The 16,255-nt window shown below is 41.1% G+C and overlaps 3 protein-coding genes across 3 annotated transcripts; 1 reads left to right on the top strand and 2 right to left on the bottom strand.

Annotated features, from left to right (window-relative positions):
- Positions 1-433: 433 nt before the first annotated feature.
- On the bottom strand, positions 434-8,820 carry tdp2b (tyrosyl-DNA phosphodiesterase 2b). Its single transcript, XM_061966935.2, has 7 exons — positions 8,557-8,820; positions 8,273-8,400; positions 7,998-8,144; positions 7,818-7,909; positions 7,631-7,749; positions 1,148-1,318; positions 434-1,071 (listed from the first exon to the last, which is right to left on the bottom strand). The coding sequence occupies exons 1-7, from the start codon at positions 8,686-8,688 to the stop codon at positions 796-798; spliced, it is 1,065 nt and encodes a 354-aa protein (XP_061822919.1). The 5' UTR covers positions 8,689-8,820; the 3' UTR covers positions 434-795.
- A 152-nt stretch (positions 8,821-8,972) lies between these two features.
- Positions 8,973-10,362, top strand: acot13 (acyl-CoA thioesterase 13). Its single transcript, XM_061966938.1, has 3 exons — positions 8,973-9,134; positions 9,214-9,398; positions 10,094-10,362. The coding sequence occupies exons 1-3, from the start codon at positions 9,051-9,053 to the stop codon at positions 10,251-10,253; spliced, it is 429 nt and encodes a 142-aa protein (XP_061822922.1). The 5' UTR covers positions 8,973-9,050; the 3' UTR covers positions 10,254-10,362.
- A 182-nt stretch (positions 10,363-10,544) lies between these two features.
- Positions 10,545-16,250, bottom strand: lg11h6orf62 (linkage group 11 C6orf62 homolog). Its single transcript, XM_061966936.2, has 5 exons — positions 14,851-16,250; positions 14,603-14,779; positions 14,404-14,529; positions 13,480-13,614; positions 10,545-11,348 (listed from the first exon to the last, which is right to left on the bottom strand). Exons 1-5 carry the CDS (start codon positions 14,977-14,979, stop codon positions 11,223-11,225), a joined length of 693 nt encoding a protein of 230 aa, XP_061822920.1. The 5' UTR covers positions 14,980-16,250; the 3' UTR covers positions 10,545-11,222.
- Positions 16,251-16,255: the final 5 nt, after the last annotated feature.

The following is a 16,255-nucleotide window of genomic DNA, read 5'->3' on the forward strand; positions in this document are numbered from 1 at the left end:
ATTAGACATTTATAAAAAAAGAATAAAAAAAAGAACAATAGTGTCACAATGGCTTACACTTTCATCGCATCTCATAAGCTTAACACACTGTGTCCAATATTTTCACAAAGATAAAATAAGTCATATTTTTGGTTCATTAAATAGTTAAAACAAAATTTACAAATTTATATTATTATGTAGGGACGGCGTGGCGCAGTGGAAGAGTGGCCGTGCGCGACCCGAGGGTCCCTGGTTCAATCCCCACCTAGTACCAACCTCGTCATGTCCGTTGTGTCCTGAGCAAGACACTTCACCCTTGCTCCTGATGGGTGCTGGTTAGCGCCTTGCATGGCAGCTCCCTCCATCAGTGTGTGAATGTGTGTGTGAGTGGGTAAATGTGGAAGTAGTGTCAAAGCGCTTTGAGTACCTTGAAGGTAGAAAAACGCTATACAAGTACAACCCATTTATCATTTATTGCAATCGGTTGATAAAACATTGTCTTTTACAATTATAAAAGCTTTTTACAAAAGTTTACTACTCTGCTTGCATGTCAGCAGACTGGGGTAGATCCTGCTGATATCCTATGTATAGAATGAATAGAGAATCATTTTGAATCGGGAAAAAATGGTTTTTGAATCGAGAATCGCGTTGAATAAAAAAAAAAAAATCGATTTTGAATCAAATCGTGACCCCAAGAATCGATATTGAATCGAATCGTGGGACACCCAAAGATTCGCAGCCCTAGTGCATACATTTATTAATTATATCTTAAGATGTTCTTTAAAACAAAAGCATTATGTAAAAATTAGAAAGTGATCATGTGAAGCTACAGTAGATGCCCCAGTGGTCGCTGGTGAAGCGGCCACAGTCCAGCTTCTCCATACCCACCAGAGCCATGTGGTCAGGGGACAAGCTGGGAACTCCATCGCGGGATGCCGGGCGCAGGTAGATGCGGTCGAAGCGGCACCGGCTGACATACGGGACGCCTTTGTTGCTGTTGGCCTTGGTGTCCCATGTGTAGCGACAGTGCTCCTGCTTGCCTAGGCGCTCCCACACGTCGCACACGCCAGCGGGCAGGCCCACCTTAGCCACCTGGGGGCAGGGCAGAGCAAGGGACGGTTAATTTAAATCCATGTGGACCACACTGCAGAGTAGAGGAGACACGAACCTCCGTGTCCCTGAGGTTTGTGTCCCCGCCAAAGAGGACAGTAATGTCGTCGGGTGCCTCCCTCATCCTCCGCATCACCTCCCTGAGTTGTTTCATCCGCTCGCTTGCCTGGCCCTTGCAACTCTCCAGATGAGACGTCATCAGGCACAGCTTGCTGCCTTTGAAGCTCACCTGGTGACCAAGCAGGAGTTGTTATTGTGGCGACAACCAAAGTTGTAGCACCAAATTCTGACACAAGACTCTAATCACCAAACCCAACGTTGTTGCTCCATAGACTCACACTTGACATGTTTACAAATAATTATTGCATGGATTTGGTTAAACAAGCTTTTTAAAACAAGGAAAAAGGTTTTAGACTTTTTAGATGTGATGAACATTTATAGAACATATCAAGATTAACTCCCTGAATAATTTGGTTTTGTTCAACAAAAACAAAAAAAGTGTCCTGAATATGAATTTAAAATCATTATACATTGGGGACGGCGTGGCGAAGTTGGTAGAGTGGCCGTGCCAGCAATCGGAGGGTTGCTGGTTGCTGGTTACTGGGGTTCAATCCCCACCTTCTACCATCCTAGTCACCACCGTTGTGTCCTTGGGCAAGACACTTCACCCCTTGCTCCTGATGGCTGCTGGTTAGCGCCTTGCATGGCAGCTCCCGCCATCAGTGTGTGAATGGGTGAATGTGGAAATAGTGTCAAAGCGCTTTGAGTACCTTGAAGGTAGAAAAGCGCTATACAAGTATAACCCATTTATCATTTATAACCTGTGATTATTCACTTAAATATGATTACAAATCTGACAAGTTTTCCTTTACTTCAGGGTGTAAAATAGAGATTAGCTGACTAGTGTAGGATGTCATCTGTGGATAATAGGAATCATGGTAATACCTTATTATTAATATAATATTTTTTGTGCATTTCCCGGGAGTCAAATTTTTTTCAAGCTTTGATGATGTTATGACGTCTGTTTTGAGTGAAGCGTTTGAAGCTAGTTCCCAATGCAGATGGCACGAACCATTTCGTATTTTTGATAGAGGGTGTTGTAGTTTTACACGTTCTTAATTTGATTCAAGCAACCTTATTGTTGAATTTCCGAGGGTATATTATTGTTATGACATTGTTTCTAACTTACATTTTCAACCTTTAAGATTGACTAAACACACTTTGTCACGAGCTGGATCATATATCTTAGCGGCGTGACCCCAAGCTGCAGCAGACAGGAAGCCGACGGTGAGTAAAATAATGTTCTTTAATATAAACAAAAGAAAACACACTCACGAGGGTGTGGGAGTACACGTAACTAGGAGTGGGAAAAAAGAACAAAAGAAGGCGAGTGCAGCTAATAAATGCACAAGATACAGAACTTCCTTTTGGAGGAAAATAAACTGAGCAGAGCAATGATCAGACAACCGGGCACAGGTGTGTCCCATTTGCCAATTAGGGACAGGTGTGGGCGCCAGCACTCAGTGGCCAGACAGGGGAAGAGAAACTACAAAATAAGAGTACTGGACAGGAACTTGAACACCACACAAAACAGGAAAAAACAACTCGAAAAGAGTCACAAAAGTGTGGCACACTTACTCATAAGAAGCAAAAGGGACCCGCTCATAAAAGTGTCATAAGTCAGCAATATTTTTTTTTTAATTTCAAAGCTTTAAATGTTTTAACAACTTCAGATTGGCAACACTAACTTGGCCCGAGTGTGTGAATGTGAGTGTGAATGTTGTCTGTCTATCTGTGTTGGCCCTGTGATGAGGTGGCGACTTGTCCAGGGTGTACCCCACCTTCCGCCCGAATGCAGCTGAGATAGGCTCCAGCACCCCCGGCGACCCCAAGGGACAAGCGGTAGGAATTGGATGGATGGATGGATGGAGATCTGACAATTGATATACTTTTTTTAATGTTTTATGGCCTGTTTGTCAATGCAATATTTATAAAAAATAAGTTGCCGAGTGGAATATTTGAGGTTGGGTAATTACAGCTTTGAATGAGTCAATAATTCATGAAAACAATGATTTTGATACAGTAGACAATAATACTATTTTACAGTGCCTACTGAGGTAGGCAGTACGTGGTTGAGTTTACTAAGTTCACACAAATATTTTATATATATCTGCCATCTTGTATAACTGCCCAAGATCATTTTCATTGCATTTCAGCGTTTAATAGCAGTTTAACTTGTTTATGCTTGTCAAAGCTCTGATGATTATGCTCATGGTTTTCTGGCGTCATCTGGTGGTTAAGGGGCACATACCAAAACAATATTTTTTTGTATTTCAATTCGGCAAGAATGAAACTAATTTGGTTTCCATGGAAAAAGCATTGTAATATACCAGGAATATACCGACTCATTAAATATGCAAGGCTCAAGGCGGTGGTCAAGCGAGTGTCTGTTGTCTGTGATCACTTCGTTAAAGGTTTGTTTGATATACTTTTAACGTTTAGTATTTCCCATTTAAGAATTATATTCATATTATTTGTGTTTTATCTTGTTTCAGAGTTCTTAAAACTCATTATTGCTACGAGTGTTTCGTAAACCAGCAACTCGGTAAGTGTAAATAAAAGAAAGCAAATGTGAGCAACACCTAAACGAGTTCAGCTTTTACCAAAAGGCAGCAAGCATAAATGAAGCTTTTAACACATACACGTTGGGATCTACATGTATTTTGGAAAAAGACGGGGAAAACCACGCGTACTGGTAATGACGCGTGCAACAACAAAAAGCCAACATGGCCGTGTAGTTAATGAGCTGAATCACTTCTCCGTCTTCTTTCACAACCATTCAGATTTTTAGTGGTGTCTCTGATAATCTTAATGAGTGGTTAACATGATAGGAAAATCAAAAAATCGAATTGAGGTTATCGAGTGCTACTCGCAGTTTGTTTACAAGGACACGTCCTGGCAAGACGCAAAGTTAAATCATGAAATGTAACCTTCCCTGAGCAAAAACAATGCATTATTTTTCCGGGAGTCTTGATACCAATCCTTGAATCACCAACACACAAAGAATTTGTAGACCTACGTGCTGTCATCCGTTTTGTCGTGTAGAATGATGTCTGGAGCACCAGATACAAACCCTGTTTACATATGAGTTGGGAAATTGTGTTAGATGTAAATATAAACGGAATACAATGATTTGCAAATCCTTTTCAACCCATATTCAGTTGAATATGCTACAAAGACAACATATTTGATGTTCAAACTGATAAACATTTTTTTTTGCAAATAATCATTAAATTTAGAATTTGATGCCAGCAACACGTGACAAAGAAGTTGGGAAAGGTGGCAATTAATACTGATAAAGTTGAGGAATGCTCATCAAACACTTATTTGGAACATCCCACATGTGAACAGGCACATTGGGAACAGGTGGGTGCCATGATTGGGTATAAAAGTAGATTCCATGAAATGCTCAGTCAGTCACAAACAAGGATGGGGCGAGGGTCACCACTTTGTCAACAAATGCGTGAGCAAATTGTTGAACAGTTTAGGAAAAATCTTTCTCAACCAGCTATTGCAAGGAATTTAGGGATTTCACCATCTACGGTCCGTAATATCATCAAAGGGTTCAGAGAATCTGGAGAAATCACTGCACGTAAGCAGCTAAGCCCGTGACCTTCGATCCCTCAGGCTGTACTGCATCAACAAGCGACATCAGTGTGTAAAGGATATCACCACATGGGCTCAGGAACACTTCAGAAACCCACTGTCAGTAACTCCAGTTGGTCGCTACATCTGTAAGCGCAAGTTAAAACTCTCCTATGCAAGGCGAAAACCGTTTATCAACAACACCCAGAAACGCCGTCGGCTTCGCTGGGCCTGAGCTCATCTAAGATGGACTGACACAAAGTGGAAAAGTGTTCTGTGGTCTGACGAGTCCACATTTCAAATTGTTTTTGGAGACTGTGGACGTCGTGTCCTCCGGGCCAAAGAGGAAAAGAACCATCCGGATTGTTATAGGCGCAAAGTTGAAAAGACAGCATCTGTGATGGTATGGGGGTGTATTAGTGCCCAAGACATGGGTAACTTACACATCTGTGAAGGCGCCATTAACGCTGAAAGGTACATACAGATTTTGGTGCAACATATGTTGCCATCCAAGCAACGTTACCATGGACGCCCCTGCTTATTTCAGCAAGACAATGCCAAGCCACGTGTTACATCAACGTGGCTTCATAGTAAAAGAGTGCGGGTACTAGACTGGCCTGCCTGTAGTCCAGACCTGTCTCCCATTGAAAATGTGTGGCGCATTATGAAGCCTATAATACCACAACGAGACCCCCGGACTGTTGAACAACTTAAGCTGTACATCAAGCAAGAATGGGAAAGAATTCCACCTGAGAAGCTTAAAAAATGCGTCTCCTCAGTTCCCAAACGTTTACTGAGTGTTGTTAAAAGGAAAGGCCATGTAACACAGTGGTGAACATGCCCTTTCCCAACTACTTTGGCACGTGATGCAGCCATGAAATTCTAAGTTAATTATTATTTGCAAAAAAAAATTAAGTTTATGAGTTTGAACATCAAATATCTTGTCTTTGTAGTGCATTCAATTGAATATGGGTTGAAAAGGATTTGCAAATCATTGTATTCCGATTATATTTACATCCAACACAATTTCCCAACTCATTTGGAAACGGGGTTTGTATATTCATATTATTTGTATTTTATCTTGTTTCAGAGTTCTAAAAACTCATTATTGCTACGAGTGTTTCGTAAACCAGCAACTCGGTAAGTGTAAATAAAAGAAAGCAAATGTGAGCAACACCTAAACGAGTTCAGCTTTTACCAAAAGGCAGCAAGCATAAATGAAGTTTTTAACACATACACGTTGGGATCTATATGTATTTTGATAAAGACGGGGAAAACCACGCGTACTGGTAACGACGCGTGCAACAACAAAAAGCCAACATGGCCGTGTAGTTAATGAGCTGAATCACTTCTCCGTCTTCTTTCACACCCATTCAGATTTTTAGTGGTGTCTCTGATTATCTTAATGAGTGGTTAACATGATGGGAAAATAAAAAAAATCTAATTGAGGTTATCGAGTGCTACTTGCAGTTTGTTTACAAGGACACGTCCTGGCAAGACGCAAAGTTAAATCATGAAATGCAACCTTCCCTGAGCAAAAACGATGCATTATTTTTCCGGGAGTCTTGATACCAATCCTTGAATCACCAACACACAAAGAATTTGTAGACCTACGTGCTGTCATCTGTTTTGTCGTGTAGAATGATGTCTGGAGCACCAGATAATTTGACATGTCTGGGAACGCGACCGACGGATAAACCTTGAAATCAATTCACTGATATTTTTTTGATAATGTATAGAGATCGATTCTATTGCATAGTTTGCTTTTTTGCTCGTATCTGCTTTTAGTGGTTGGATCTGGGCACCTTGCATACTCAGATAGTCCGCACACTGGTTGCTGCACAGTACCATGTTCGTTTGCTTGACCACCACTTCATTCACAGGAAGTAAACGTCTCAGAAAAAGTCACATGATTGAATACAACCTGGGGCCCGAAAGAGGTCTTAGGTGAAAGTGTATACTTTGTTTATATCTTATTATAACAATGTTGTGATTAAAAACACAATGCAATATTATTCAAAAAATTATTTAAAAAACCTCCCTGATGAAATTTCCGACCGCTAACCTTCAAACTGAAAATCTAATTTCCCCTCAGGGATCAATAAAGTACCATCTAATCTATCTAATCATATAACATAAAGAATACATGTACAGTGGAACCTTGATTTACAAACCCCTCTTTGAAAACTTTGATTGACAAACTTTTAGATCAAGCCAAATATGTCTGTGTAAGAACGCTTTACTTCAGACGCCTGCAGGCAAAAAAGGCAGGGGACAACATTGCTGCTAAGGCGTAGACTTGCACTTTCTGCATAGGAGTCATGTCATAGTCACATGTCAGCATGTGTGCCTTTTTCTTTTTTGTTAACTCAATAACAGTCCCAAAAACTGAACAGACCACCATGAAAAGACAGAGCGAATCGAGTAAAAAAAATTAAATGACTATTTCCAAGGAGTACATTAATGGCTGTCACAAGCATGACCAAATCACAGTCAGCAACCACATCATGTTTTAATTGTGATGAGAACAGTCTTTTCTGGAAAAATGTGCCAGAGCAGACTTATAATATAGCGGTGGGAAATACAGTATCTCTCCTCTGTAGAGCACTTTATATTGTGTTCAAAGTGTACAAACCTTCACTAAAATAAGGACTTGTCGAGGCTGGAACCCATTGTTTGATTACATTGTTTCTTATGGAGAAATTTGCTTCACAACACAAACTTTTCGATTGACAACCCCTGTTCAACAACCAATTAGGTTCGTAAATAGTTTCACTGTAATGCCTGTTTTGGGCCCTAGGGTTGCACAGAAAAGAACATCTTCAAACTTGACAAAAGCCCTGTGCTTGGCGCTCCGGTACGACAACACAAAAGACGCTTTGTATTATGAACACACCTGAGCCACCAGAAGATTCCTCATCATCTGAGTGGTGGGGTAGGCCACAATCTCACTCTCCACCAGTTTGACCCGCGCCTTCTTCAGCATCATGCCACAGAAGTAGCCGTCTTCGTTTCCTGGTGAAGCAGGATACGCTCGTAAAAAGCCACGCTCACAAGCTTTACGATCCCCTTATAAGACCTACCTTCAATGATAAGGTAGCTGACTGCCCGTTTTTTTAGATACTGGACATACGAGGGGATGAGCTCCTGCAGGAAGACCACGTCGGGTGTGTATCTGCACAGACGGTGGTGGTGGTGGCCCTGTAATTGTTTGGTTTTCATGGAAATGAAAACCAACCAATTACAGCACAAACATGTCTTACAGGGCTAAGTAGGAGCACAAGCCCCTGGCGCGGTCCCCCAGATTCTCCATGTCCAGTCCGTCCACATTCCAAGAGATGAGCGACAGCCCGGCGTCTTTCTCGGGGGACTTGCATGACGAGCCGGGACTCTCTCCAGTTAAGTCTATTCTGTAGGGGTCAGTCACGCCAATTAATTGCAGGGTTGACAAAAAAATATTCAAGCTAACATAGCAGCACGTGCTAAACTATTGCCTGACAGGCTTACACTATAATGAAGCAAGTCTAGAAGTCTTTACCTCTCTGTTGGAGCTTTTTCCTCCACTTTCTGTCTCATGGTTGCAGGCTCGCCAGTCTCCTTATCTGAAGAACACTCTGCCTCAAACGCTTTCTCCAGGTCAGCCTCGAAGAACGAGTTTATTGCTCTCTATGGAGGACAGCCATGTTTACATTCGACAAAAATAATCACTACATACTCTCTACTGCTCTCTAGTGTTACAAAAAGACCGATGGAAAGCATGTATGAAAAAAAGTAAATAAAAAATAATATCAGTGTTAGAAATAGTTTGTCCTGTTTTAGTACCTCCATGTCCCACTCATTCTCAGTCAGGTAGCACTGAGCCACGGCGCTATCGGTCCCCGCAATGCCGGCAAACTCTTCGCAGAGACGAGTTCGGCTTTCTTGCAAATCACCTGCGTCGGATGTTGTAGCCATTACGATAACAAAAAAAAAACTCAAATAAAGGTTATATTTTGGTTAAAAGATAATATGTCCTGACACTGGAATTGTTATCCCGCTGTTTCTGTTGGCAGGTGTGCACCGGCAAAATGCTTCCGCATGTTTCTTATTCCGGGTTTCCACGTCACAACTTATCAACTTTAAATTACAACTACGGTTTTTAATAGTTTAATGAAGTGGTTGAATAGCAAACATGTTTTGATTATATTTACAGATTTTAGTTCGCGCATACCACTATAGGTATGATTGTGTTTGCGTTTCAGTCCGGCCGTTTTAGTGCAACGGAACAGCTTCCGGCTTATAATTTTGACATTGAGGAAGTTTAGAATTGTATCAACATGGCGTCAGTCTCTTTAAACACGTTAAAGCAAATGATTCGAATTATGGCAGAATGTTCAGGCTTCGACAGAGTCATGAGCAAGGCCAGTGTGTGATTGATGCGGTTTCTGGTTTAGCTTGTTGCTCAAAGCGTCGTCTCTATCTTATCTTGCCACTTTTCAGGTGGACGTTCTTGCTGCCACGCCGGGCAAAGTAGTGTGTGAGCTGCGGGTGGAAGAGGAGCACACCAACCGGTTAGGGACGATGCACGGCGGTCTGACAGCTACTCTGGTGGACGTCATCTCCACCCTGGCCATCATGAACAGTGAGAGGGGAGCACCGGGGGTGAGCGTCGACATGAACATTACGTGAGTTTATGTAGATGATGCATGTTTTTTTAATACACTGAATTGTGGTTTGTTGTGACGTTCAACCCCACAGGGACACTGGTCTGTGTCAAGGATAAAATCAGAGTGGAGGTTCTGGTTTTGGGAGGCGGAACAACCGCCCAAAAGTATACGAGTCACTTTTAAAATGAGAACAGTGGTATCTCAATTTAAGAGGTGTGTGTATGTGTATAGAAAACATGACCGAGTGTTTCGCCGACTTGGAAAAGCCATTTGAGCGTATCACTGCTAGTCTGCGCCATACTGAAGTAGAATAAGTCCAACGCCAGCCAAGTATTTTAAAATATATCTAAACAGCAGACACGTATCTATGAAAAAGCTGAGTGGCGCAGGTGGAAGGAGATACCATAGAAGTCCACTCTCCAAGGTAAATGGAGATTACATCATAAAACAAATCGTTTTCAGTAGTACATTCTATTGCATTTATACTTTTTTTATTTAAGTTTTTTTCTTTTTAAAATTGTTTTGGGGGGCCAAGCACCAATTTGATTTCAATGGAGACGTTGATTTGAGATACAACTGTTTTGAGTTAAGAGCTGTCATAGAACCATGAGTTGAGGTATTACTGTCGATTACAAATTAGTTTCTTTTTTACTTAAACGGTATAAAAAGTTAAATTATAAGATGAAATCTAAAATATAGATGTCTTTTTTCAGATACATGAACGCAGCAAAGATCGGAGAAGATGTTCTAATTACCGCTGAGGTTCTAAAGCAAGGGCGCACACTGGCCTTTGCCACTGTGGATTTAACCAACAAGGTCACTGGGAAGCTGATCGCACAAGGAAGACACACCAAACACCTTGGCAGCAGCTGAACACGCTCTGTTTTAACTCACACTAAACATGTAAATGGTTAAAACAACATTCTAAGAAAGTCACCCACCCAATCATTCACACACATGCAATAAAAAAAGTGGACAACAATGTTGAGTTCAAATTTTGCACTGTATTGGTATATGCTCAGCAGTATTGATCAGAACAGAAAAACAAGTTATTTGCTTCAAACCTTCAACTGGACACACTTGAGTGAACAAGAAAAAAATGCACTATTTCATAGTCTTTGACAAGCAAGCCCCAATTTGATCAAATTATCAGTGAAATCAATGTGAATGTTAGGTACATTTTTATTAGTAAGTAGAAGTGATTGACTTTTACCACCATCTCTAAAAAGAATCAAACATCAGTAGCTTCAGCGATTAATGTTTTGCATCCAGCAGAGAACTAAAGAAGCAGTAACTACGCTATGATGTGGCAGAATATTGTTCATGGCTGCTTCAATGCCTTCCTTGGTCAAAAATTGTGCAAAGTTGTTCCGGTAATAGCCCACCCCCATTAGTCTGCGCAACTGACAAACAAAAAGATAACTTCCACACTCTTCCCTTAAAACAAGGATAAAGAACACGTCCACCATTGTGTGATTCCTGTTTGGATGCTGGATGCAACATAAAGAGTTCCTGCCATGGACAATGATGCCTGCTGCTGAGAAGAACCACTCCAAATCAATGTTCGTGCAGGTTCACAGAAAATAATGAATGGATGTTGAAGCGGGATGAAGGGAAGGCTCAAACTGAACAAAAAGGGGTGGAGGGGTCAATCCAAACATTGCAGAGGAGAAGGAACAACAAGGAGGGGAGAATGAAGGAGGGTAACCAAAATTAAAAGATCCAAGCACGAGTTCAATCTTTACACAGGTGAGGAAGAGTGCTTCTGAAGGCAGGAGGGAGGGAAGAAGTGAGGGAGGGGGTGGCTAAGGGCGTATCCCCCAAGCCCCCACATGGGAAGCCTTAGTCAGGCATGTAAGGTCGAAGGTGATCCTCGATGTCTCCCGCGCCCCAGCAGGTAAGCTGGTCCTGGGGCAGGTACAGGCACAGACTGCACAACTTGAACACCGTGGCCTTGGTTTTAGGAGTCTGGGGAAAGTCAACAAGACAGTTGGTGTTTTCAGGGGAGGGAGGGTACAGTAAAGAGGTGTAACGATACGAGTATTCGAAACAGGGTTTCTACAGGTATAATTGAATGTTTTTAATGCCACTCAAAATACATTTAATGCCATGCCCTTCTGCAGATAGTTATTATATATAGTCAAAAGCTTACAACTGTCTGTATAGACAAAATTGTAAGCATTTGACAACGGTAATATTTAGTACCGGTAGTTGAAAAGTTCACATTAACTGTGACTCTAGTGAATTACTATTAGCTCACAAGACTGTTTCATCTGAAAAGGTATTTGTATTTTATTTTTCTTCCAGTAGTAGAGGCCGACAGTTGTGGCGGTGACAGGAAAAGTTGCTTTGTTGGTCACGCCAAAAGAAATTTGACATTGTTAACTGATGCCTGCCTTTATTGGCCGACTTGTGATTAGTTAATGGCATGTGTGATTTCACTGTATTGATGCACATTGAGCAAAGTTTGGATTTTTTTTTGCACAAGCTTCGGGAAGGCCTCTCTGGGTTTACCATCAACGAGCTTTAAACAGGTTTTGAAAAGTTAGCCAGCCACTTTTGTATTTACATGTATATATTTTCCTGGCTTTCAACAAAGCATCAGCATGTTCACAGGATGTAGAACACTTATTAAAGGGCATCTGAACTTTTTTTTAAATTTATTTTGCATACCATTCACAATCCTTATGTAAGACAAGAACACATGTTTCTTGTTTATGCTTTGCATTTTAAGTCATAAATGTTAGCAAAATCCCAACTATCCTATTTCTAACAATGGAGGTAATGGGAGCGCCTCTATTCCGCCCAAAAAACCCCAAAATAAGAATGTTGATCAATATAATATACCCAGAAGTCATTTTTAAATGCTGTCTTTTTAAAACATGCTGTAAAAATGCATATTCTCTGAAAATATAATTTATAATAACCAAAAAATGGAGGATACATTTCTTTAATCTGGATAAAATTAAAAACATTTGGTAAAGGCTTCATGGAATAATAAACATCAAACTAGGAATGCAAATAATGCATGTGTCGGAAATGGATGACTGATTTACACTTTTAAGAAAAAGACTAAAATGATATTTGCATCTTTTAGATTCATCAAAAATAAGATGAGTAAATTAAACATCTTGAATAATTGTATTTCACACCCTCTCAGTTGTTTAAATGGGTACAGTAGATAGCAAGTTATGTATAAAGTGTCAGGCAGCTAATTTACTGTGTGTGTCAAACTGGAGACGACTGAAATAAATGAGTCGCATTGGAACAAGCTCAGCTACCTCAAACATGACATGGTGTCACAATTAAGGACTACAGACCTACAGTGACCAAATCACGGCAAAGTTTGGACCCTCGGAGCCGTTTCATTTTGCCGTATTGAGGCGGCGCTTTTCACGCTACCGGAACGGACGGACCTCTTGTATCCAGTTTGAACGTCGTAGCCGAAGAAAAGAAACACAGACGTAGCAAAGTATTGATGACGGAAAAGTTATGGAGTTCATTTTCATTTACTGCTCGACTTATTACTCTCGGCTCAGTCCTGTAATTGTATACATTTTTAATGCCTCTGGACATCAAATTTAATGCTTTTTAATGCCATTTAAAGCCTTTAATTTTAGCGAAATCAATGTAATGATTTTAATGCCCCGTGGAAACCCTGTGTAAATCAGATTTTTTTTGGGAGTACAGTACAGAGGTCTAATGATTTCATTAGTTCAGCGTATAAAAGTCTAACAGTCTTGTGCAAATAAATTAAAAATACAGTGCAGCCCAGATTTTGGCATACAGGAGTCATGGCTAGTGATAGTACAAAGGAAAAGCCTTTTGTTTGATAGCACTTTGTTTTTGGCTAAAACAAGTGGATAAGATTAAAGCAGTGTGACACCATTGTTCAAGGGTGTTGGAGAACAGGGCCACAAGCTGAAACAATCAATGCTGCTAACAGTTTTTGTTTTATTCTAAAAATCATTGAAGAGGTTTACGCCAAAGCTATGTTTTGTTTTGGTTCTCTTACTGTACCATGAATGAACCGTGATCAAAAGTACCGTTACACCACTTGCACACTACATATATGTGAAGTGAAGTTGTTGGTCCTCACCTGGAGGTGGTGTCGATCCATGAAGAGGAACACAGACTGGGTGGGGTTGTTCATGACCATTCCAGCCTTGTCTTTACGAGCCATTGCATGCAAGCACTGCTTTTCGTAGTCGCCATGGTGAAATTCAAACTTGGCCTGGAGACATGCAATACAAAAATATTTAAGACATGAATTACAAACACACATAAACAAGGAAATAACATTAGGTACACCTGCACATTTTAACGACATTGAATAAAATACACATTTTACTTAAAAAAATGAACTTTAGGTTTTTAAATATACAACAAGTAACTTTATGAATGTTTTGGCTTATTTTTGTAGAAAGTATTTTTGATTAAAGTACATCCTAAATTATGTAATTAAATTAAATACTAGTAATATTTGTTTTCTCATGTCTGACTGCATTTTCTGTTATATTTGTCTTTACTTAGGTAAAAAGTAAAATTCTGTTTTGAAAATATTTTTTGCTGGAAATTGTCAATTAGTATTAAAGAATTGTATTGTCAAAAAATAGATGTATCAGGACTTTTTTCTTGGGGGAAAATCGCACCGTTTTTATAGTAAGTTTTTTCCCCTTCTCATAATTGACTGTACATTTGTAAAAAAAAAAAAAGGCCTTTATAAAATAAAAGTAATCAAGAAATATAAAGTATGTATGAAAATGACTCACTTAAACCTTTAAATCTTTATTTTTTAAGAGATGCTTTACAAGATTACAGCTATATTAGTCATATTATACATATTATATTACCATTAGTTTTTTCTCCAATAAATTTGCCAAAAACAATGACTATATTGCATTGACATTCCTGTGGTATATCTATTTTCTTTTTAGTTTACAGGCCCTAAAACATACAGCCTGTCATTAGAAAGCACGTGTACCTAATGTGTCTTTTTATAACTGCAATGAGAGTAACTTACCTGAACAGGCCTGAAGGGTTCATCATCAGCTCCCTTCCATCTAGAGAAGAGTAAACAGACAATCTTCTCAATGTCGTTGCGCGGCCAAAGGATGAAGTCCATCTCCTGCGTGCAGCCTATCACATCCTGCGAGGGAAGAACACAAAAGCGATGCGTTAGATGACTTCCGCCACAAAGTAGTCCATGGCGTGCTGCCTACCCTTCGCATGGACTGGTATCGTGGGGCGTGGAGTTGCACCACATCTTTCTGCAGGAGCTCTATGGAACTCTCGAGGGAGAAGTTGGACTCCCGGACGCCTCGTAGAATGTTCTCCTCGTAGTTGTTGGTCATTACTGGCAACACTTCGGCGACCTCAAAGAGCGCCGACTTCTTTTTCTGCCGGGACAAGGACAAGTGAATATTTATACTCGTAACAGGAAGTTAGCGTCATTTTGGAGCAGGCAAACCTTTTCCTTAAAAACAAAGGCTACATAAATCTTGAAGTCGAACTGATCGGCCAAAGATTCCCTTTTCTTCCGCAGCTGAGCGCGGAGACGAGTTCTTGTTTGGTTTCTTCGCGTGGTCGGATCCCCCATGGTTGGACTGTGATGGCAACAACGTCTCTTGTGCAGAATACGTTTGATCACTCGCTCTACTGTATGTGTGTATTTAGACTACGGAGAGCTTGCCAGCCTCTGAGGTAACAACACAACTCTGAAAAAGCCACTAACTACAAACTGAAAAGGTCATCAAACTCAGAACTAAGTCATTTTTGCAACAAAGGGGCAGTGTTTGGAAGGTTGGGGTGTTAGATGAAGACTACATCGCCTTGTTAGTTTTTCACAAATCCATGTTGCTTTTAAAGTCTAATAAGGTTGACATCAACCTGCCATTACCGGGTTAGTGAGTGAAATAGCAACTCAAAATGTGGCTTGACTATTTTCCTGTGAAAGATAAGACCGAAATTAACAACAGAGACCCATATCTAGTGAAATTGAGGACTACAAGGCTGATATTTGGGTCGTCTCAAAGTCCCTCATCCATGGCTGAATGTGTACTTCTCCGATAGAGACAGACGAGCAGATTGCCAGATGTTGGCACTGTGAAACATGGAAGAAGGCTCAGTACCAAAGCAACGTGACATTTCCCTGGCCTTCATTTGGCACACGGCCTGCTGCTGGTTGTCATGCTGTATTTTTAGCACACTTGCTAGGCCGAGCTAGCAAGCTAACCTTTTCCCACTTCCGACACTAGCCAGCGACAAAAAGCTACATCTTATCTTCCAGGCTGTTGGCTCGACCAGGGGCGTCCGTGAGAGAGAGAGGACTCGCTCGCCTTTACATTTCCTTCATCTTCCGTTCGCGTTGTTCTCGCCCAGGCCCAGCGTGACTGTTGTGTGATATGCTAACACCCGCAGGCTATGCTAAGCTAATTAGCCGCGCCAGAGCTCAACATTTTCGCTAGCGTCATCGACAACAACTTGCTGGGAACAATTACCGCCTCGTTAACAACAGCCAACTCGACAAAGCGAAACAAAAATGCCCCTTTTAGCTTTTCTTTCAACTTCTGGAAGTTTCTCTGATCTTTTTCCTCCGTCGTCACAAGCTCGCCCTGCCGCATGCCATGTCAAGATAAATCGACAATCCAGCTGGAGTCCCCCGTTCTTTCAGTCGACGAGCGGCGTGATCTGTCTCCCGGCGGCGGGCCCATATTTCACTTGACGGCGTTGTCGTCCAACGATTTTTTGTCCCCCTTCGCGTTCTGTGCGTTCAGTAGGTTGTTTTAAGGTGAGGAGCAGCGAATAATGGCGAACACACACACAAAACAACAAGCTCGTTGCCCCAAAATGGCCGACCAAGCGGAAGAGGAACG

The sequence above is a fragment of the Nerophis lumbriciformis genome, linkage group LG11 (genome assembly GCF_033978685.3).
Source record: "Nerophis lumbriciformis linkage group LG11, RoL_Nlum_v2.1, whole genome shotgun sequence".
Lineage (NCBI taxonomy): Eukaryota > Metazoa > Chordata > Actinopteri > Syngnathiformes > Syngnathidae > Nerophis > Nerophis lumbriciformis.

What these genes read in the sequence shown, in the direction of transcription:
- tdp2b (XM_061966935.2), bottom strand. Translation starts at nt 8,688, where the DNA reads ATGGCTACAACATCCGACGCAGGTGATTTGCAAGAAAGCCGAACTCGT. An exon ending in AGAATGAGTGGGACATGGAG is followed by an intron (nt 8,401 to 8,556) that starts GTACTAAAACAG and finishes TGTCCTCCATAG; the next exon opens with AGAGCAATAAACTCGTTCTT. An exon ending in CAGCTACCTTATCATTGAAG is followed by an intron (nt 7,750 to 7,817) that starts GTAGGTCTTATA and finishes CTGCTTCACCAG; the next exon opens with GAAACGAAGACGGCTACTTC.
- acot13 (XM_061966938.1), top strand. Translation starts at nt 9,051, where the DNA reads ATGGCGTCAGTCTCTTTAAACACGTTAAAGCAAATGATTCGAATTATG. An exon ending in TCGACAGAGTCATGAGCAAG is followed by an intron (nt 9,135 to 9,213) that starts GCCAGTGTGTGA and finishes GCCACTTTTCAG; the next exon opens with GTGGACGTTCTTGCTGCCAC. An exon ending in AGCGTCGACATGAACATTAC is followed by an intron (nt 9,399 to 10,093) that starts GTGAGTTTATGT and finishes GTCTTTTTTCAG; the next exon opens with ATACATGAACGCAGCAAAGA.
- lg11h6orf62 (XM_061966936.2), bottom strand. Translation starts at nt 14,979, where the DNA reads ATGGGGGATCCGACCACGCGAAGAAACCAAACAAGAACTCGTCTCCGC. An exon ending in AACCCTTCAGGCCTGTTCAG is followed by an intron (nt 13,615 to 14,403) that starts GTAAGTTACTCT and finishes GCATGTCTCCAG; the next exon opens with GCCAAGTTTGAATTTCACCA. An exon ending in TGGATCGACACCACCTCCAG is followed by an intron (nt 11,349 to 13,479) that starts GTGAGGACCAAC and finishes GACTTTCCCCAG; the next exon opens with ACTCCTAAAACCAAGGCCAC.